This window comes from Anomaloglossus baeobatrachus, chromosome 12, assembly GCF_048569485.1.
Source record: "Anomaloglossus baeobatrachus isolate aAnoBae1 chromosome 12, aAnoBae1.hap1, whole genome shotgun sequence".
Taxonomy (NCBI): Eukaryota; Metazoa; Chordata; class Amphibia; order Anura; family Aromobatidae; genus Anomaloglossus; species Anomaloglossus baeobatrachus.
This window is the reverse complement of record NC_134364.1, coordinates 8,844,857-8,867,443: the sequence shown is the minus strand read 5'-3', so window position 1 is coordinate 8,867,443 and position 22,587 is coordinate 8,844,857. Positions and strand designations below refer to the sequence as shown.

Below are 22,587 nucleotides of genomic sequence, written 5' to 3'. Positions count from 1 at the left end.
ACCGGCTTTTGTAACGCCGATTGCGGTTTTTTTTGCATTGACTTACATTAGTGCCGCATTGTGCCGTAGGGGCTTGCGTTCGGTCCGGTTTTTGCCGCATGCGGCAGATTTAGCCGATGCGGCGGCCGGATCGAACGTACCCTGCAACGTTTTTTGCTCCGGCAAAAAACACCGCATCCGGCCGCTGCGGCGCATTTTTCAATGCATCCCTATGGAGGCCGGATGCGGCGCGATGCGGAAAAAACCGCATCCGGTCGCCGCATGCGGTATTTTCCACTGCGCATGCTCAGTAGCATGCCGCAACCGGAAAAAACCGGACCGGCCGCATGTAAAAACGTATGCAAAGGATGCGGTGTTTTCACCGCATCCGTTGCATAGTTTTCACAGCCGGATTGAGCCGCAGGGCTCAAACCGGATGTGTGAAAGTAGCCTAAGCAACGGATGCAGCGAAAAAAACGGATCCATTACACAAGTTTTTCTATGCGGCCTGTCCGTTTTTTGACGGATGCGGCTTGATACTGAGCATGCGCAGTGCAAAAAAAACGCATCCGGTGGCCGGATGTGTTTTTTTTGCTGCAGGACACTGCATCCGGCGTCCATAGGCTTGCATTGTAAATCGCGCCGGCGCAATATGGTTTTTTTGCCTCACAAAAAACCGTGCCATGCAACGTTCCATCTGGCCGCCGCATGGGCTAAATATGCTGCATCTGGCAAAAACCAGATGCAACGCAAGGCCATGCGGAAAAAACGCAACTGGCTGCAAAAAAAACGGTTGCGCTTTTTTCTGCAAAGCGCCGTATTGTGCCGCTCAGCAAAAACCGGATGTATGAAAGCAGCCTTATGTAGTCACTCATCTAATATAGATGTCACTAAGCTGGCATGGTGCACTTCATGTATCAGCAGTCGTGTCCGTTGGCATTTTATTGTTAAGCGCCCCCACCCTGTGGATGATGGGAGTGTGAGTAGTTGTTCATTTGCTCTTTGCCACGTCTGTCTTTTATCATGGTGGCTGCAATGTACGGATGTTGGGACCAGGTATTGGTGTAATTCTGGCTTTTTTTTTTTTTTTTTTGCATTGTCGTTCTCATTACATTTTTTTTTGTCTTGCTAATGGCTTTTGCAGACAAAGGCCACGGCCTAAGGCCCTGTGCACACTGCATATTTATCCACTTTTTTTTGCGTTTTTGCTGCAGAAATTTACATTTAGGCTATGTGCGCACTTTGCATCGAGGTAGTTGCAGTTTTAAACGCATCCTATGGCAGAAATTGCTTTTGCCAAAGTTGCTTTTGACCATCAAAGCGCTATAAATATGCGTGCGTATTTACCGCGTTTTTAGCGCTTTTTACATGCTTTTTCATTGCATAAAGACAGATGCGTTTTGAACATAAAGACACTGCTAAATAAAGTTTAAACAGTCAAACACTATGAAAAAAACGGAAAACATTTTAACAAATATCATGCGTAAGATCATACACAAAATAGATAATTTACTTGAAATTGTAACTTTTAATATATTTATGCATAAAATAAAGTTAAATCATGGATTTTCATTAATTTAATTGTCGGACTATGTGCGTGTGTAAAGGGACATGATATCATTATTTTAATTGACTAAACACATGCTTTTATTTTGTTAAAAACATGTTTTCTGCATAAAAAAAGCATGTAAAACGCTGGTATTTTGATTTAGCTTGCATTTTGACTTCTCATTGACTTCAATGTTATCAAAACGCAGATCAAATGGCAAAAACAACTGACCTGTTGCTTCTTTGAACGCTGAATTTTTGCCCAAATTTATGCAAATTAAACGCGGCGTTTAGAAGAGCAAAGTGCGCACAAGAAAGCTCAATGTCCCATTGACTTTGCTTGAAAAGCAAAACGCAAGCATTTTGGCATGAAAACGCTGCAGTTCAAAACGCAGCTAAAAACGCAAAGTGCGGACATAGCCTTAGATTGTTACATTTTATTTTCATGGATGGATACTTTGTAACAAACAGGATGGGAGAGACTGGTGCTGAGCTCACAGAGCATTGTCTGCGCTGTAGTACGCGTCCGGGGGTCGGCTGGCATGAGCAGAGTTAATCTCATTTCAGTGTCTGTGTCCCGCTCCTGCTGATGTTCTGGAACATTCCATGAATGATCAGGAGGTTTCCTGTAGGTCCGGTCTGCGGAGGTGATGACCCCGCTGTGTCAGGTGTGGTCCGGAGTTACCACACTGTGCAGCCAGCGGGCACTCACTCACGGGTCTTGTGATTTTAGTTTTTATTTTTTTCCCTTCTGCTCAACTTGGCAAAAAGTGATCCTCTAGTTGGCAGCTAAATGAACCCACAAGAATTCACTGAGTATGATGGAGAGATATGAGACTCGCCTCAGCACAGAGCTATTTGCTCGCTGCTTAGCTACATCCAGCAACAAAGCACATCAGTAATAGCCTTACTGCCCACACCGGGCCTTTACTGTAACGTAAGTGCACTTAAAGGGGATCTCTACAGTCATTCTTGCTTCATAATTTTCTGAAGATTAATTTCTTAATATATCTTCATGGTTATCTGGACTCAGTTTTCCTGATCCAAAGCTCTTAAGTCCCTTGAGTAGATGGAGATATAAAATTGTGGTGTAAGAATCCACCACTAGGAGGAGCTCACTGTGTTCTAGTTACTACGCTCCCCCTAGTGGTGACTGTTATTAGTGCTGTGAACCAGATGCAGATACTGTAGCTAATGGATGGGATCTAACACTACTGATAGTATATGTCTACTGGATGCATTATAATACTTGCTGTTTTCTGCCGTTTCCAGCGCCGCTCCAGTCCTCTACTGCATCATGTGATAGCTTCTTTTTCCTGTTCACTCAGCCGACAGAACCAGGCTCTCATAGACTTAAGCTGGGTTTACACACTGAAACTTTCTAGCGATCCCACCAGCGATCCCAACCTGGCCGGGATCGCTACAAAGTCTCTGGCGAGCTGTCAAACAGGCAAACCTGGCCAACGACGCAACAGCGATCCGGACCTGCAGAGCGACCTAGCTGGTTGTTGGGGACGTTGTAAAGCAGCTTTTTGAAAGGGAAGTCGCTGTAAAGTCCCCTTTACACACTGAGACTTGCTAGCGATCATGCTGCACAGCGGGAAACAAAGGACCTAAGAATGGTCCTGAACGATTTGTAGCGATCACAACTTCACAGCAGGGGCCGGGAGCTGATGTGTGTCACACACTGCAATGTCGCTGGGGAGGTCGCTCTATTACGTCACAAAACCGGGGACGTTACAGCGATGTCGTTTGCGATGTTGCAGTGTGTAAAGCCACCTTTACAGTGAGATGGTGATTTTTGTTTTTATGAGAAGGTTGGTCACAGCTGCACTCACAGATACAAGAAATGACTGGCGTTGTGCTGGAAATGGCAGCAAACAGTGTATATCAATGCAGCCAGGGAATATTCATTACTGATACATAATCCAGCTCCAGCATAGCTTAGTATACCTAACAAACGTACACCAAAATGTGATTCTGTGTGTCTATATATATATATATATATATCTCTATCTCGGTATGTGATTATATGTCCAATATATTTATAGTGTTCAGCCACAGATGGTCAAGTGCAGTGTGTTACCTATGGGCTCTGGGTCATGTGTAACTGTTCAGTACTACCAGTGGCCCCAGCAATGTCTATTTGGGCCGTAGCTCCATACTCTTGCCTGTGTCTGGGAGTGGCTGCCACCAAGCAGGTCAAGAACGGCTCTTCTGTGTGGGTGCATCTGAGAGATTCACAGTGAGGCCCTGCTGGGCAGGAGTGCAAAAGAGGCAGCCTCCCAGTGGAGGGGTGGGCTCCTAACTGCGTTAGCCAGTCATTTGTCTTTCCCTTGTATGCAGAGCTGAAGATGGGCCTGTGCCCCAGTGAGTGTGGCTGCCTTCCAGCGTGGCATGTCGGGTTAGTCCAGTGCCTCCCCTCTCCTCCTGATTCCCAGAGGAGCTGAGCTGAGCTGGGGCTTGGGCCAGACCATTTGCCTGCATGCAGCCACTCCCCCAGAGGAGCCAGGGGTTGGGCCTTCCCGTGTAACTGCTCCCCAGGGGAGCTGAGGGTTGGGCCCGTGCGGGCGATTGCTCCCCAGGGGATCTGAGGCTTGGCCCTGCCCACTCCCCAGGGGAGCTGAGGGTCTGGCCCACCCGCGCGCGTTCGCTCCCCAGAGGAGCCTGACCACCATGCCCTTGCGCGTGGTGACCGACCGCTCCCCAGAGGAGGCGGGGGTTGGGCCCGCCCGTGTGATCGCTCCCAACCAACTCAGGATCAGTAATATTGTGTGTGTGTGTGTGTGTGTGTATGTGTAATATATATATATATATATATATTAGTGTATGTATGTATATGTGGTGGTAGGGGAGTAAAGGGGACTCCGTACCAGCAGAATAGTGAGTGCAGCTCTGGAGTATAATACAGGAGGTAACTCAGGATCAGTAATGTAATGTATGTACACAGTGACTCCACCAGCAGAATAGTGAGTGCAGCTCTGGGGTATAATACAGGAGGTAACTCAGGATCAGTAATGTAATGTATGTACACAGTGACTGCACCAGCAGAATAGTGAGTGCAGCTCTGGGGTATAATACAGGAGGTAACTCAGGATCAGTAATGTAATATATGTATACAGTGACTCCACCAGCAGAATAGTGAGTGCAGCTCTGGGGTATAATACAGGAGGTAACTCAGGATCAGTAATGTAATGTATGTACACAGTGACTCCACCAGCAGAATAGTGAGTGCAGCTCTGGGGTATAATACAGGAGGTAACTCAGGATCAGTAATGTAATGTATGTACACAGTGACTCCACCAGCAGAATAGTGAGTGCAGCTCTGGAGTATAAAACAGGAGGTAACTCAGGATCAGTAATGTAATGTATGTACACAGTGACTGCACCAGCAGAATGGTGAGTGCAGCTCTGGGGTATAATACAGGAGGTAACTCAGGATCCGTAATGTAATGTATGCACACAGTGACTGCACCAGCAGAATAGTGAGTGCAGCTCTGGGGTATAATACAGGAGGTAACTCAGGATCAGTAATGTAATGTATGTACACAGTGACTGCACCAGCAGAATAGTGAGTGCAGCTCTGGAGTATAATACAGGAGGTAACTCAGGATCAGTAATGTATATACACAGTGACTCCACTAGCAGAATAGTGAGTGCAGCTCTGGGTTATAATAAATGTTCTGGTGAATATTTTATATCTTGTATTTATTATCATTTAGACAATTATATATCTGATAATTTTGTGTTTTGCATATGGGTTGTTTATGTTGTTCGGAATCACAGCACATTTTATGTATTTGTTTTGCTACATTTTATGACTAAATTCTCAGACAGTTTTAATCCTTGTTTAAACTTTTTCCAGCAGAATCTGTGGTTCATGGACTTTGTGTTGTGAATTCTATCTGCTTTTGGATAAGGACTGAGCTGTCCCCATTCTTCTGTAGTTGTAATAAATATGTGCGCTTTGTCAAGTGAAGTTAGACAAGGCTGATACCCTGACACTGGCTGTGTTCCTATTATTTGGACCCACATTGGCAGATCTGGAGATCCCTTGCATCTCACCCCCAAAGTTCTCCCAGGAAAAGGGCTTTCCACTACATACAGGATATAATTCAGAATCAGTAAAGTGGTGCACCAGCAGAATAGTGAGTGCAGCTCTGGAGTATAATACAGGAGGTAACTCAGGATCAGTAATGTAATGTATGTACACAGTGACTGCACCAGCAGAATTGTGAGTGCAGCTCTGGAGTATAATACAGGAGGTAACTCAGGATTAGTAATGTAATGTATGTACACAGTGACTGCACCAGCAGAATAGTGAGCGCAGCTCTGGAGTATAATACAGGAGGTAACTCAGGATTAGTAATGTAATGTATGTACACAGTGACTGCACCAGCAGAATAGTGAGTGCAGCTCTGGAGCATAATACAGGATCAGTAATGTATGCGGTTATGGGGTGTTTCCCGCTTGTAGTGGAGCTATATTAAGTGTTATTTATGCAGTCTTGTCTTCTGTCCTTCTCCCGCACATTAGTTGTGCACATGGTACACGTTTTCTCCACCTTTTGCTTTCGCTCTCGGTCGCGGCCCTGATACTATAATAGCGGCAGTGACTCAGATCTGGCTATTTATACTCCTCTCACCTGTTATCCGCCCGTTATGTAACTGCAGAATGTAAATCTATAGGGTGTGAGATTAGCGGTAATTATGTTACGGGGACTTGGCTGATAATTCGCTGCTTGGAATGTGGATATTAATGAAGGCGCTGATATCGCAGCCGTCAGATGCTTCTCTGCTATCCGTGCACTGGACGTCTACAAAGGGAGAAAAGACTAGAACCCAATATTTCACCTGGGGTGCCCGAGACACAGGCTCAGTGACTACTGCAACCTCCAGATCCTTCCACCGCCCGCCACCTTTGTGTTATTTACTTTATTTTTAAGATTTTAGATAAAATATGTCTTGTACCGTTTTGTGTATTCAGCTCCTGCACAGACTTGTGTAGATGGGATTAGATGCTGTCAGAAGCCAGTATCACACACGACTGTGGTACATACACAGGAGGGCAGGCTGTGATCCAGCTCTGTGCTGCTCCTGTCTCTGCCCTTTCTCCCCGGTGCTGCTCCTGTCTCTGCCCTTTCTCCCCGGTGCTGCTCCTGTCTCTGCCCTTTCTCCCCGGTGCTGCTCCTGTCTCTGCCCTTTCTCCCCGGTGCTGCTCCTGTCTCTGCCCTTTCTCCCCGGTGCTGCTCCTGTCTCTGCCCTTTCTCCCCGGTGCTGCTCCTGTCTCTGCCCTTTCTCCCCGGTGCTGCTCCTGTCTCTGCCCTTTCTCCCCTGTGCTGCTCCTGTCTCTGCCCTTTCTCCCCGGTGCTGCTCCTGTCTCTGCCCTTTCTCCCCGGTGCTGCTCCTGTCTCTGCCCTTTCTCCCCGGTGCTGCTCCTGTCTCTGCCCTTTCTCCCCGGTGCTGCTCCTGTCTCTGCCCTTTCTCCCCGGTGCTGCTCCTGTCTCTGCCCTTTCTCCCCGGTGCTGCTCCTGTCTCTGCCCTTTCTCCCCGGTGCTGCTCCTGTCTCTGCCCTTTCTCCCCGGTGCTGCTCCTGTCTCTGCCCTTTCTCCCCGGTGCTGCTCCTGTCTCTGCCCTTTCTCCCCGGTGCTGCTCCTGTCTCTGCCTTTTTCTCCCCGGTGCTGCTCATGTCTCTGCCTTTTTCTCCCCGGTGCTGCTCATGTCTCTGCCTTTTTCTCCCCGGTGCTGCTCATGTCTCTGCCTTTTTCTCCCCGGTGCTGCTCATGTCTCTGCCTTTTTCTCCTCGGTGCTGCTCATGTCTCTGCCTTTTTCTCCCCGGTGCTGCTCATGTCTCTGCCTTTTTCTCCTCGGTGCTGCTCATGTCTCTGCCTTTTTCTCCCCGGTGCTGCTCATGTCTCTGCCTTTTTCTCCCCGGTGCTGCTCTTGTCTCTGCCCTTTCTCCCCGGTGCTGCTCTTGTCTCTGCCCTTTCTCCCCGGTGCTGCTCCTGTCGCTGCCCTTTCTCCCCGGTGCTGCTCCTGTCGCTGCCCTTTCTCCCCGGTGCTGATGTCTCTGCTTTTTCTCCCGCAGGTTCCTGAATGTGTCACATGTGCAGATTCCTCTCTCTTTATTTAATGGCGGCTGGATGATCCGGGCCGGACCCTCGGTACTCTGCTGCTGATCGCGCTCGTTGGGAAGATGCCGCTTCCTTTTGGGCTGAAGTTGAAGCGCACGAGGAGATACACGGTGTCCAGTAAGAGCTGCCTCGTCGCCCGCATCCAACTGCTCAACAACGAGTTTGTGGAGTTCACCCTGTCCGTGGAAAGCTCAGGGCAGGAGTGTCTGGAGGCCGTGGCCCAGAGGCTGGAGCTCCGGGAGGTAAGGACGCCCATGCTGGGGCTTGTAGTTCTGCCGGACTGTAATCATAGATATTTATAGCCACTTTATCAGTTGGGACAGCTGCGGGTTTGGTGCAGTGTATCAGTGTAGGAAAGCCCTTGGATCCTGCGGTTGAGCTCAAGAGAGAGATGAGCACTGCTTCATTGTAACGAACTCTCAGCTGTGAAAGGTTTTATGTTAGGTTTTATTTTTAAAAACATGAATTTCAATTCACTGACAGCAAGCAGGGGTCTTGAAATTAACGAGGGAGTATTACAGAAAGTTTGAGCAAGGTTTCCCTGAAGCTGTGCGGTGGCGGTGAGGAATGTGAAGCACGTGGCGTCCCGGTGACAGTGACGTTACCTGCTGCTGACAGCTGCGGCTGCTCACAACCAAACCCGTCCGGGGCGTGCGGCCGAGCAATGCACGGAATGCAGCGGGCACTATTGTGCAATGAATTCCAGGCCGGAGCCGGCTCTCTGCACGGCCGCCAGGGGGAAAGTCTTAGGCTACTTTCACATTGCGCTATTACTTACGTTCAGTGGTCACACCGGGGCATCCGTGCGAACTGCCCCTCCCCCACACCGAAAAACGTGTTTCGGACGCATGCGCCGACAGGGCCATTGACTATAATGGAGCAGACTCCGTTAGCGTGTGCTCTGTTTTGCACCATTTTTGCACATATACGTTTTCTGCAGGCAGACACCAAAACGTAGTCGTCACATTCACTATCTGCCCCGGAGCCGTCGGTGTGATAACATCTGCGGGTCCCTAGGACTGATCGTGGGTTGTAGGTTCAGGACTCAGTTGGTCAATGTCTTATCAGCATCTGAGACCACTGCCACTGCCGTGCCCTGTCCTGTCCTCCTGCCCTCTCGTTCTGTCCTCTTGCCCTTACATGCCATGTCCTTTTCCTCCTGCCTCCCCTGTCCCTGTCCTCCTGCCTCCCCTGTCCCTGTCCTCCTGCCTCCCCTGTCCCTGTCCTCCTGCCTCCCCTGTCCCTGTCCTCCTGCCTCCCCTGTCCCTGTCCTCCTGCCTCCCCTGTCCCTGTCCTCCTGCCTCCCCTGTCCCTGTCCTCCTGCCTCCCCTGTCCCTGTCCTCCTGCCTCCCCTGTCCCTGTCCTCCTGCCTCCCCTGTCCCTGTCCTCCTGCCTCCCCTGTCCCTGTCCTCCTGCCTCCCCTGTCCCTGTCCTCCTGCCTCCCCTGTCCCTGTCCTCCTGCCTCCCCTGTCCCTGTCCTCCTGCCTCCCCTGTCCCTGTCCTCCTGCCTCCCCTGTCCCTGTCCTCCTGCCTCCCCTGTCCCTGTCCTCCTGCCTCCCCTGTCCCTGTCCTCCTGCCTCCCCTGTCCTTTTCCTCCTGCCTCCCCTGTCCTTTTCCTCCTGCCTCCCCTGTCCTTTTCCTCCTGCTTCCCCTGTCCTTTTCCTCCTGCTTCCCCTGTCCTGCCTTGCTATGCCCTTTCATACACCCCTGCTCTATTGGGGGTTTGGTGATTGGCCCATGGGTCATGTTGCTGGGTCCGTGAGTCTGGTGCTGGGTCCGTGGGTTTAGCTCTGGGTCCATGGATCTGGTGCTCTGTCTGAGGATCTGGCACTTGGTCCGTGGGTCTGTGCTCGGTCCGTGGGTTTAGCTCTGGGTCTGTGCTCGGTCCGTGGGTTTAGCTCTGGGTCTGTGCTCGGTCCGTGGGTTTAGCTCTGGGTCTGTGCTCGGTCCGTGGGTTTAGCTCTGGGTCTGTGCTCGGTCCGTGGGTTTAGCTCTGGGTCTGTGCTCGGTCCGTGGGTTTAGCTCTGGGTCTGTGCTCGGTCCGTGGGTTTAGCTCTGGGTCTGTGGGTCTATGCTCGGTCCGTGGGTTTAGCTCTTGGTCTGTGGGTCTGGTGCTGGGTCTGTGGGTCTAGCTCTTGGTCTGTGGGTCTGTGCTCGGTCCGTGGGTTTAGCTCTTGGTCTGTGGGTCTGGTGCTGGGTCTGTGGGTCTGGTGCTGGGTCTGTGGGTCTAGCTCTTGGTCTGTGGGTCTGTGCTCGGTCCGTGGGTTTAGCTCTTGGTCTGTGCTCGGTCCGTGGGTTTAGCTCTGGGTCTGTGGGTCTGTGCTCGGTCCGTGGGTTTAGCTCTTGGTCTGTGGGTCTGTGCTCGGTCCGTGGGTCTAGCTCTTGGTCTGTGGGTCTGTGCTCGGTCCGTGGGTTTAGCTCTTGGTCTGTGGGTCTGTGCTCGGTCCGTGGGTTTAGCTCGTGGTCTGTGGGTCTGGTGCTGGGTCTGTGGTTCTAGCTCTTGGTCTGTGGGTCTGTGCTCAGTCCGTGGGTTTAGCTCTTGGTCTGTGGGTCTGGTGCTGGGTCTGTGGGTCTGTGCTCGGTCCGTGGGTTTAGCTCTTGGTCTGTGCTCGGTCCGTGGGTTTAGCTCTTGGTCCGTGGGTCTGGTGCTCCTGTTGGGGTCGGTATCACACTCTCGGGGGTATTGGTTGATGATTTGTCACCGCTCTGTAATCACGTTATTACTGTCATCCTCCTGTCAGGTGACCTACTTCAGCCTATGGTATTACAACAAGCAGAACCAGCAGCGATGGGTGGACCTGGAGAAACCTCTGAAGAAGCAGCTGGACAAGTACGCGCTGGAGTCCACCGTGTATTTTGGGGTGGTTTACTACGTGCCCTCCGTGTCTCAGCTGCAGCAGGAGATCACCAGGTGAGCGGAGGCGGAGGGCGGCGCGACAATGCATCATAACAGGAAAAGCGCTGCATCAGCTCCTCAACATTCACACATTTCTGCTTGCTGTCAGCGAATGGAACATTCTAGTTTGCAGATTTTTACAATGTGTCTGTCCCCACCTAGGACATCAGATGGATACATTGTATGAAACTGTGAGGATGAGAAAAAGAGCGGGAGAGAAAGAAAGAAGAGAGGGGGGAGAGACAGAAGAGAGGGGGGAGAGACAGAAGAGAGGGGGGAGAGACAGAAGAGAGGGGGGAGAGACAGAAGAGAGGGGGGAGAGACAGAAGAGAGGGGGGAGAGACAGAAGAGAGGGGGGAGAGACAGAAGAGAGGGGGGAGAGACAGAAGAGAGGGGGGAGAGACAGAAGAGAGGGGGGAGAGACAGAAGAGAGGGGGGAGAGACAGAAGAGAGGGGGGAGAGACAGAAGAGAGGGGGGAGAGACAGAAGAGAGGGGGGAGAGACAGAAGAGAGGGGGGAGAGACAGAAGAGAGGGGGGAGAGACAGAAGAGAGGGGGGAGAGACAGAAGAGAGGGGGGAGAGACAGAAGAGAGGGGGGAGAGACAGAAGAGAGGGGGGAGAGACAGAAGAGAGGGGGGAGAGACAGAAGAGAGGGGGGAGAGACAGAAGAGAGGGGGGAGAGACAGAAGAGAGGGGGGAGAGACAGAAGAGAGGGGGGAGAGACAGAAGAGAGGGGGGAGAGACAGAAGAGAGGGGGGAGAGACAGAAGAGAGGGGGGAGAGACAGAAGAGAGGGGGGAGAGACAGAAGAGAGGGGGGAGAGACAGAAGAGAGGGGGGAGAGACAGAAGAGAGGGGGGAGAGACAGAAGAGAGGGGGGAGAGACAGAAGAGAGGGGGGAGAGACAGAAGAGAGGGGGGAGAGACAGAAGAGAGGGGGGAGAGACAGAAGAGAGGGGGAGGAGAGACAGAAGAGAGGGGGAGGAGAGACAGAAGAGAGGGGGAGGAGAGACAGAAGAGAGGGGGAGGAGAGACAGAAGAGAGGGGGAGGAGAGACAGAAGAGAGGGGGAGGAGAGACAGAAGAGAGGGGGAGGAGAGACAGAAGAGAGGGGGAGGAGAGACAGAAGAGAGGGGGAGGAGAGACAGAAGAGAGGGGGAGGAGAGACAGAAGAGAGGGGGAGGAGAGACAGAAGAGAGGGGGAGGAGAGACAGAAGAGAGGGGGAGGAGAGACAGAAGAGAGGGGGAGGAGAGACAGAAGAGAGGGGGAGGAGAGACAGAAGAGAGGGGGAGGAGAGACAGAAGAGAGGGGGAGGAGAGACAGAAGAGAGGGGGAGGAGAGACAGAAGAGAGGGGGAGGAGAGACAGAAGAGAGGGGGAGGAGAGACAGAAGAGAGGGGGAGGAGAGACAGAAGAGAGGGGGAGGAGAGACAGAAGAGAGGGGGAGGAGAGACAGAAGAGAGGGGGAGGAGAGACAGAAGAGAGGGGGAGGAGAGACAGAAGAGAGGGGGAGGAGAGACAGAAGAGAGGGGGAGGAGAGACAGAAGAGAGGGGGAGGAGAGACAGAAGAGAGGGGGAGGAGAGACAGAAGAGAGGGGGAGGAGAGACAGAAGAGAGGGGGAGGAGAGACAGAAGAGAGGGGGAGGAGAGACAGAAGAGAGGGGGAGGAGAGACAGAAGAGAGGGGGAGGAGAGACAGAAGAGAGGGGGAGGAGAGACAGAAGAGAGGGGGAGGAGAGACAGAAGAGAGGGGGAGGAGAGACAGAAGAGAGGGGGAGGAGAGACAGAAGAGAGGGGGAGGAGAGACAGAAGAGAGGGGGAGGAGAGACAGAAGAGAGGGGGAGGAGAGACAGAAGAGAGGGGGAGGAGAGACAGAAGAGAGGGGGAGGAGAGAAGGAGAGAAGGGAGGGTGAGAAGGAGAGGAGGGTGAGAAGGAGAGAAGGGAGGGTGAGAAGGAGAGAAGGGAGGGTGAGAAGGAGAGAAGGGAGGGTGAGAAGGAGAGAAGGGAGGGTGAGAAGGAGAGAAGGGAGGGTGAGAAGGAGAGAAGGGAGGGTGAGAAGGAGAGAAGGGAGGGTGAGAAGGAGAGAAGGGAGGGTGAGAAGGAGAGAAGGGAGGGAGGGGGAGGGAGAAGAGAGGGGGGGAGAAAGAGAGAAGAGAGGGAGGGGGAGGGAGAAGAGAGGGGGGGAGAAAGAGAGAAGAGAGGGAAAGTGATAGAGAGGGAGATGAGAGAGGGAAAGGGAGAGAGAAAAGGAGGGGAAGAGGGGGAGGGAAAAAGAAGAGGGAGAAAGGTAAGGAATAAAGAGGGGGAAAGGGAGAGAGAAGTGGAGAGAGGGAGAAGGGAGGGAGCAAAAGAGTGGTGGTGAGAGAGAGGGAAACGAGGGGGAGGGAGAGAGAGAAAAGCAGGGAGATGGGGGAGGATGGAGAGGGAGGGACAGAGAAAGAAGGGGGAGAAGTGAGAGAAAGAAAGGGAGGGGGTAGAGAAAAAGAGTGGGAGAGAGATGGGACTAGAGGCAGGGAGAGATAGAGGGGGAGGGAGGAAGAAGAGAGGGGGGTGTTAGAGAGAAGGGGAGAGAGAAAGGGAGAGGGCAAGAGAGGGAAGGGGAAGAGTGAGAGGGGGAAAGAAAGAAAGGAGAAGGAAGGAGGGAGAAAGGAGGAGAGGGAGCAAAAGGGCAGCAGAGATGAAGGCAGAGTGAAAGAGGGATGGAGGGAGAGGAGGATGGAGGGAGAGATGTAGGGAGGGTGCTGCTGCGGCTGCTGTATTTAGCTCATTAAGCACTATTCATTGATGGCTAGCAGAGTTGCTGACCCGCTGCGGCTCCTCGCGCACTCTTCAGATCTTATTCCTCGTGCACTTTGTCTCGGCAGATACCAGTATTACCTGCAGCTGAAGAAGGACATTTTGGAGGGTAAGATCCCCTGCAGTGTGGAGCAGGCGATCCAGCTGGCGGGCCTGGCTGTGCAGGGTGAGTACACTGACACCCATCCATGATGGGGTTGTGAGGGGGTTACAGACCCCACCTCTCTGGCTGTTTGTGTCGCTGGGTGTGGACCCCCGTGTGAGTGACCCCCTTCCACCTTTCTACCTCCTGTCCGTGTTTCCAGGAACCTTCTGACTTTTTTCTCCTTTTGCAGCTGATTTTGGCGACTTCGATCAGTACGAATCTCAGGATTTCCTGCAACGCTACGCGCTGTTTCCTGTGGTGAGTCCCGCTATTAACTCTTCATGGTCACCGGGGCTGAGAACAGACAATGTCGGCCTTTTTTAAAATAAATAGTGGAACAATTGTCAAATTTTCAATTAATGTTGTTTTAAATTGTCACCATTTTTAACCCCTTCACAGCCTGTGACGTACCTATATGTTGTGGCCATAAAGTGGTTCCCACCCAATGACGTACAGTTACATCACGGCGATCGTGTGGGCAAATAAGCGCGTCATAAGTGATAGCAGAGCGCCGACTGTTTAACCCCCTGAATGCCTTGAACAATGGCGATCCCAGCATTTAGGAGGCTAGGAGCGGCGGGGGCATCTCTCAGCTGCTCACAGATAAAGGGGATACAATGAATCAGTTTAAAGTCCAGGAGAAAAAAACTTTAAAAAATTAAAAGATGTTTCTCTATTTACAAATATCTTTGAAGTTTTAATTATGAATGTTGTTCTGTTGCTTTAAGGGATGGATTCAGGATGAAAAGACGCTGGAGGAGGCGACGCAGAGCGTGGCGGTGCTACACCAGAAGCTGCGGTACGTTTCATCCTCATATTTGCTTCACAATTTGTCCTGTTTGTCACATTATATCTCAGCAGAAGCCATGTTGTTGCTTACACCCTTAGTGACTCCGGCATTGTTGCATTGAGCTGCACAACCTGCAGCTGCTTCATCCACCATGCTTTGCACTACAGCTCTGCTTACGCTGCATACACAGTAATGGCAGTCTGATCTCTCCGTGCACTGACAAAGGACATGAATCAGTTGTATTTATGTGATCTTGATCCTGGGTCTCTTTTTAGGGGTCTCTCCCCTCCGGAGGCCGAGCTCTTGTACATGCAGGAAATCGAGAGGCTTGATAACTATGGCGAGGAAACGTACCCGGCCAAGGTAATTAATGATGGAGGAGACCGTGGGTGCAGGGGTATCTGCTGCGGGGGCGACACGTTTGGGATAATTGGTTCTGATCATGGAAAACACCAAAACTTCCATATATCATAGGGATCTCTGGGGTTAATTTCCAGAAATACAATTTACATGCAGATGTAATGGGAATGATAAATCATGTCTATCTATTATCTATCTAGTATTGGTGGGACAGCAGCTGCAGGGAGAAAACAAGGTTATATCTCCCCTGCAGCTTCCAGTTATCAGGGTGGTGGAGGGAGCGATTACAGTGACCGCTCACAACAGTGACCGCTCACAACAGTGACCGCTCACAACAGTGACCGCTCACAACAGTGACCGCTCACAACAGTGACCGCTCACAACAGTGACCGCTCACAACAGTGACCGCTCACAACAGTGACCGCTCACAACAGTGACCGCTCACAACAGTGACCGCACTGTGATCCTGCCCCGGCACATGGATTGACATCTCTCCCTGTGCACACACATGCTGCGCACACACGCCGCTCACGCCTGCCGCACACACACGTTACACACATGCTACAAACACGCTGTACACACAAGGTGCATGCACATGCTGCAGAGCAGGCTATCTATCACTATGCCAGGGAGTAGCAGTGACTTGGGGGATGCACTTTAACACTACAGGGTTTGTCACTACATACAGGCTGATAACAGTAAACAATAGCTGTTATGGATTAGCAATTCCTGAAGATCATTCTCTTATTCCCAGGACAGCCAAGGCGCCGACCTCTCCATCGGAGCATGTCTGAATGGGATTTTCGTTAGACACAAAAATGGCCGATCGCCCGTTATTTTCCGGTAAGGGTCTTTTTTTATCAGGCCGGTGTCAAGTCTTCGTAATTCACATTGAAGAGCTTATTAGCTTCAGAACTTTGGATCATTTTAAGTTTCAAGATCTCTGTACGATGTCAGTGAATAGAAATGCACGTCCAGACCTTGTCCTGCTCTCACTGCTGAGGGTTTGCTATAATGTATCAGTGCAAAGAGTCGGTATATCTGCACTGATACATTGTAACAAGTCTGCAGATAACATCGCATACAGCTCCGCAGCTGACATTCTGCCATAAATGTGGTGACTGCACATCTGAGTGCGATGAGTAAGCTCCACACAGACCCTGAACCAGCAGGGAGTGAGGGGAGATGTCTGGAGAGCAAGAACAGCTGTAATTGTAGATGCAGCTGTGGATGTGACTAGAGCATGAGGTACAGCGACAGAGAACGTTGTGTAGATTGTGCCCCGACATCGGCTCCATTTTTTATCCTCCTTCTGGTCCAGGGGCCGCGTCCAAATCACTGACGCCGAAGTGTCCTTTCCCATAGGTGGCTCGACATCACCAACATGTCCCACAACAAGTCCTTCTTCACACTGGAGCTGGCCAGCAAGGAAGAAACCATCCAGTTCCAGACTGTGAGTATATATAGAAGGGTGGTGCTAGGGGAGCAAAGGGGGCTCCGAACCAGTAGAATAGCGAGTGCAGCTCTGCAGTATAATACAGGATAAGTAATGTAATGTATGTGCACAGTGACTGCACCAGCAGAATAGTGAGTGCAGCTCAGCAGCTTGTTGTAGGTGATTTCGGAATCGAAAGCAGCAAACTCCCAAAACCGCTGTGGTGTGTGTCTGGGACCCACCTCTATGCAGCCCAGGTGGTTTTTTTCAGTTTGCCGCCATCGCACGGGAAGCCACGCCCCTAAATGTTCAATCTGGGGTGTCTTCGCCAAACTTTTTTGCCCTAAAGTAAGCGAAATGGGGTCTTCCAGCTCCAGCAGATGGTACCCCTGGGTCCTGGTGAAAAATTGGCTAAGTTGCGAATCGGTCGCACCTTTGGTTTCCTAGGGGCGTGGCTTTGCGAATTTTGGCCTTATATGCGAATCCCTAATATCTGCCAAACCGTGACTCCAATTTGCTCATGTAAGGCCTCATTACGACCGGTTTGCTGAGCCGGATGATTCGAGACCCAACTCACGAATTTGCCGCAAACGGGAACCCCGCAAACGCCCCCAAAAGTTTTTGGCCATGTTTAATTTTTCAACTTTTGTCCCCAAAATTTCCAGGACTAGACCTTTGAAACCCCTGTGGTGCGTCTCTGGGACCCACCCCTACGCAGCATAGGTGACTTTTTCAATTTGCCGCCATCGCACGGGAAGCCACGCCCCTAAATATTCAATCAGATGTGTCCTCAACGAACGTTTTCTTTGTCGCTCCATTGGGAGACCCAGACAATTGGGTTGTATAGCTATGCCTCCGGAGGCCACACAAAGCATTACACTAAAAGTGTAAACCCCTCCCCTTCTGCCTATACACCCCCCGTGCTCACGGGCTCCTCAGTTTTTATGCTTTGTGCGAAGGAGGCAGACATCCACGCATAACTCCACTGCTTGGTCAGCAGCAGCTGCTGACCAGGTCGGATGGAAGAAAAGAGGGCCCATAACAGGGCCCCCAGCATGCTCCCTTCTCACCCCACTCTTGTTGGCGGTGTTGTTAAGGTTGAGGTGCCCATTGCGGGTACACAGGCAGGAACCACATGCTGTTTTCCTTCCCTATCCCTTAATGGGCTCTGGGTGAAGTGGGCTCTGGGTGAAGTGGGATCCGGATCGGTCTCCAGGCACTGGGACCGTGCTCCCTCCGCAGCCCTTGGGAATCTGCAGGATAGGAGCTGGATATCGTCAGGGACAAAGCCCTGCTGCTATGAGGTACTCTGTGTCTCCGTGGGGACCGCGCATGGAGCGCTGGTCCCATACACATTACAGCACTGCTGGGTGTGTTAGTGCGCCGGGCATGGAGCGCTTGTGCCAGACACTTTCCAGCTCTGCTGGGTGTGTTAGTGTGCCGGACATGGAGCGTTTGGGCCAGACACTTTCCAGCTCTGCTGGGTGTGTTAGTGCGCCGGACATGGAGTGCTTGTGCCAGACACTTCCAGCTCTGCTGGGTGTGTTAGTGCGCCGGACAGGAAACGTTAGTGCCATACACTTTCCAGCACTGCTGGAGGTGTTAGTGCGCCGGGGGACTACGCGCGGCCGCGCTTATTGCCGGCCGCGCTTATAACTTTAGTCCCCGGCTTCTGCGGCCTAGTGTCGTATATTCCCGCCCACAGGCCTGCCAGTCAGGGGAGGGGCGGGACGCTGCACGGATCGTCAGCGCTGAGGGCTGGAGCATACATTAGTATCCTCCTCCCTCCTCACTCAGTACAGTGGGGCGCTGGATTCCCGCACTTTTCTTGGGCACGCCCACGGTCTCCTCCTCACAGAACGCCGGCAGCCATTCCTGTCAGCGATTCAGACGCTGAGGAGGAGAGGCAACACAGGGAGACCCAGGCAGGGAATCTGGTGACCACACAACCGCTCTCAGCGGTCGGTAAGCAGCACCTGTGGTGCTGGCCCCACTGAGTACCGAAGTGTGTGTATATATATATATATATATATATATATATATATATATATATATATATATATATATATATATATATATATATATATATATATATATATATATATATATATATATATATATATATATATATATATATATATATATATATATATATATATATATATATATATAGGCTTTTAGGCTATACATTGCACTGTACGGTCGCTCTGTTGATTTTTGGCTATATACCCTCCTGGTTGTTCTCAGAGGAGACAACATGTCATCTGCAAAAAGCAAGGGTGCCACAGCACAGACGTATTTTGCAACCTGTACCTCATGTGCAGCCATACTACCGGCAGGTTCCACTGACCCTCATTGTGTGCAATGCTCGGCCCCTGTAGCACTTACTCAGCCGGAGCCTCTGCTACAAGTGGCCCAGGTGGATCCACCTGCTACCACTGTCCAGGTGACAGGGACGGAGTTTGCAGCCTTTGCTGACAAACTGTCTGAGACTCTGGATAAATGGTCTGCTAAAATACTAGAAGCTTTGCAGTCCAGACCGGTGATTCAGGCCCCGGGCTCTATCCAATCCTTGACCCCTGGGCCCCCTCAATTGGAACAGCAATGTGCCCCGGGGGTAACCCACAGGTCCCAGGGTGAGGTCTCTGACACGGACCGCAGTCCCAGGCCGCCCAAGCGGGGTCGCTGGGAAATTCCCTCCACTTCATCACACTGTTCAGGGTCCCAGCAGGGGGACTCTCTGGAGGATGAAGCGGAGGTAGCAGATCAGGATTCTGATACTGAAGCCGCTCTCAACCTGGATACACCTGATGGGGACGCAATAGTGAATGACCTTATAGCGACCATCAATCAGGTGTTGGATATTTCTCCCCCAGCTCCTCCAATTGAGGAGTCTGCTTCTCAGGAGAAATTCCGTTTCAGCTTTCCAAAGCGTACATTAAATATGTTTCTGGATCACTCTGACTTCAGAGAGGCAGTCCAGAAAAACCAGGACTGTCCAGACAAGCGTTTTTCCAAGCGCCTTAAGGACACACGTTATCCCTTTCCCCCCGAGGTTGTCAAGGGCTGGACTCCGTGTCCTAAGGTGGATCCTCCAATCTCCAGACTGGCGGCTAGATCCATAGTGGCAGTGGAAGACGGGGCTTCACTCAAAGATGCCACTGACAGACAGATGGAACTATGGTTGAAATCCATCTATGAAGCTATCGGCGCGTCTTTTGCTCCAGCATTCGCAGCCGTATGGGCACTCCAAGCTATTTCAGCTTGTCAGGCGCAGATTCATGCGGTAACACGTACATCTGCCCCACAAGTGGTGTCCTTAACCAATCAGGCGTCGGCGTTTGCGTCCTACGCCATTAATGCTATCCTCGACTCTGCGAGCCGTACGGCGGTGGCATCCGCCAACTCGGTGGTACTCCGCAGGGCCATGTGGCTACGTGAATGGAAGGCAGACTCTGCTTCCAAAAAGTTCTTAACCGGTTTGCCATTGGCTGGCGACCGCTTGTTTGAGCGATTGGATGAAATCATTAAACAATCCAAGGGAAAGGATTCATCCTTACCCCAGTCCAAACCAAACAGACCTCAACCACGGAAGGTACAATCGAGGTTTCGGTCCTTTCGGACCGCGGGCAGATCTCAATTTTCCTCGTCCAAAAGGCCTCAGAAAGATCAGAGGAACTCAGATGCATGGCGGTCTAAGTCACGTCCTAAAAAGACCGCCGGACGCACCGCTCCCAAAGCGGCCTCCTCATGACTTTCGGCCTCTTCAAACCGCATCCTCGGTCGGTGGCAGGCTCTCCCGCTTTTGCGACATCTGGCTGCCACAAGTAAAAGACCGATGGGTGAGAGACATTCTATCTCACGGTTACAGGATAGAGTTCAACTCTCGTCCTCCGACTCGTTTCTTCAGAACATCTCCACCCCCCGTCAGAGCCGAGGCTCTTATGCAGGCGGTGGACACCCTGAAGGCGGAAGGAGTGGTGGTCCCGGTTCCTCTTCAGCAACGGGGGTCACGGTTTTTACTCCAACTTGTTCGTGGTGCCAAAAAAGGACGGATCCTTCCGTCCCGTTCTGGACCTGAAGCTGCTCAACAAGCATGTGAAAACCAGGCGGTTCCGGATGGAATCGCTCCGCTCCGTCATCGCCTCCATGTCCCAAGGAGATTTCCTGGCATCAATAGACATCAAAGATGCTTATCTCCACGTACCGATTGCGCCAGAGCATCAGCGCTTCCTGCGCTTCGCCATAGGGGACGAACACCTTCAGTTCGTGGCACTACCTTTTGGCCTGGCAACAGCCCCACGGGTCTTCACCAAGGTCATGGCAACAGTGGTGGCAATCCTACACTCTCAGGGACACTCGGTTATCCCTTACTTAGACGATCTACTGGTCAAGGCACCCTCTCAAGGGGCATGCCAACACAGCCTGAACATTGCTCTGGAAACTCTCCAGAGTTTCGGGTGGATCATCAATTTTCCAAAGTCAAATCTGACACCGGCCCAATCACTGACATATCTTGGCATGGAGTTTCATACTCTCTCAGCGATAGTGAAGCTTCCGCTGAACAAACAGCGTTCACTACAGACAGGGGTGCAATCTCTCCTTCATGGTCAGTCACACCCCCTGAGGCGCCTCATGCACTTCCTAGGGAAGATGGTGGCAGCAATGGAGGCAGTTCCTTTTGCGCAGTTTCATCTGCGCCCACTTCAATGGGACATTCTCCGCAAATGGGACAGGAAGTCGACGTCCCTCGACAGGAACGTCTCCCTTTCTCGGGCAGCCAAAGCTTCCCTTCAGTGGTGGCTTCTTCCCACTTCTCTGTCGAAGGGGAAATCCTTCCTACCCCCATCCTGGGCTGTGGTCACGACGGACGCGAGCCTGTCAGGGTGGGGAGCGGTCTTTCTCCACCACAGGGCTCAGGGGACTTGGACTCAGACAGAGTCCTCCCTTCAGATCAATGTTCTGGAGATAAGGGCAGTGTATCTTGCCCTAAAGGCGTTCCAGCCGTGGCTGGAGGGCAGGCAGATCCGAATTCAGTCGGACAACTCTACAGCGGTGGCATACATCAACCACCAAGGCGGCACACGCAGTCGGCAAGCCTTCCAGGAGGTCCGGCGGATTCTGCTATGGGTGGAAGCCACAGCCTCCACCATCTCCGCTGTTCACATCCCGGGCGTAGAAAACTGGGAAGCAGATTATCTCAGTCGCCAGGGCATGGACGCAGGGGAATGGTCCCTTCACCCGGACGTGTTTCAGGAGATCTGTTGCCGCTGGGGCATGCCGGACGTCGACCTAATGGCGTCCCGGCACAACAACAAGGTCCCGACGTTCATGGCACGGTCTCAAGATCACAGAGCTCTGGCGGCAGACGCCTTAGTTCAGGATTGGTCACAGTTTCAACTCCCTTATGTGTTTCCTCCTCTGGCACTGTTGCCCAGAGTGTTACGCAAGATTAGGGCTGACTGCCGTCGCGCCATCCTCGTCGCTCCAGACTGGCCGAGGAGGTCGTGGTACCCGGATCTGTGGCATCTCACGGTCGGCCAACCGTGGGCACTCCCAGACCGACCAGACTTGCTGTCTCAAGGGCCGTTTTTCCATCTGAATTCTGCGGCCCTGAACCTGACTGTGTGGCCATTGAGATCCTAGCGTCTTCAGGTTTATCTCAAGAGGTCATTGCCACCATGAGACAGGCTAGGAAACCAACGTCCGCCAAGATCTACCACAGGACTTGGAAAATTTTCCTGTCGTGGTGCTCTGCTCAGGGTTTTTCTCCCTGGCCTTTTGCCTTGCCCACTTTTCTGTCCTTTCTTCAATCCGGATTAGAAAAGGGTTTGTCGCTCGGCTCACTTAAGGGACAAGTCTCTGCGCTCTCTGTCTTTTTTCAGAAGCGCCTAGCCAGACTTCCACAGGTACGCACGTTCCTGCAGGGGGTTTGTCACATCGTACCTCCTTACAGGCGTCCGTTAGAACCCTGGGATCTGAACAGGGTGCTGATGGTTCTTCAGAAACCACCGTTCGAGCCAATGAGGGATATCTCTCTCTCGCGCCTTTCACAGAAGGTGGTCTTCTTAGTGGCAGTCACATCACTTCGGAGAGTGTCTGAGCTAGCAGCGCTGTCATGCAAAGCCCCCTTCCTGGTGTTTCACCAGGACAAGGTGGTTCTGCGTCCGGTTCCGGAATTTCTCCCTAAGGTGGTATCCCCCTTTCATCTCAATCAGGATATCTCCTTACCCTCTTTTTGTCCTCATCCAGTTCACCAATGTGAAAAGGATTTGCACTTGTTAGATCTGGTGAGAGCACTCAGAATCTACATTTCTCGTACGGCGCCCCTGCGCCGCTCGGATGCACTCTTTGTCCTTGTCGCTGGCCAGCGTAAAGGGACACAAGCTTCCAAATCAACCCTGGCTCGGTGGATCAAGGAACCAATTCTGGAGGCCTATCGTTCCTCCGGGCTTCCGGTTCCCTCAGGGCTGAAGGCCCATTCTACCAGGGCTGTGGGGGCGTCCTGG

The 22,587-nt window shown here is 52.0% G+C and overlaps 1 protein-coding gene across 2 annotated transcripts in view; it reads left to right on the top strand.

Annotated features, from left to right (window-relative positions):
* The window catches only part of PTPN21 (protein tyrosine phosphatase non-receptor type 21), an 88,889-nt gene that overhangs the window by 4,719 nt on the left and 61,583 nt on the right, over positions 1-22,587 (top strand). For both annotated transcript variants that reach the window (XM_075330075.1, XM_075330074.1), the window contains exons 2-9: positions 7,615-7,902; positions 10,402-10,571; positions 13,417-13,514; positions 13,684-13,751; positions 14,222-14,292; positions 14,559-14,646; positions 15,398-15,486; positions 16,009-16,096. In XM_075330075.1, the coding sequence (XP_075186190.1) occupies positions 7,723-7,902; positions 10,402-10,571; positions 13,417-13,514; positions 13,684-13,751; positions 14,222-14,292; positions 14,559-14,646; positions 15,398-15,486; positions 16,009-16,096 (852 nt within the window). In that variant the 5' untranslated portion in view covers positions 7,615-7,722. The remainder of the gene's footprint in view (positions 1-7,614; positions 7,903-10,401; positions 10,572-13,416; positions 13,515-13,683; positions 13,752-14,221; positions 14,293-14,558; positions 14,647-15,397; positions 15,487-16,008; positions 16,097-22,587) is intronic.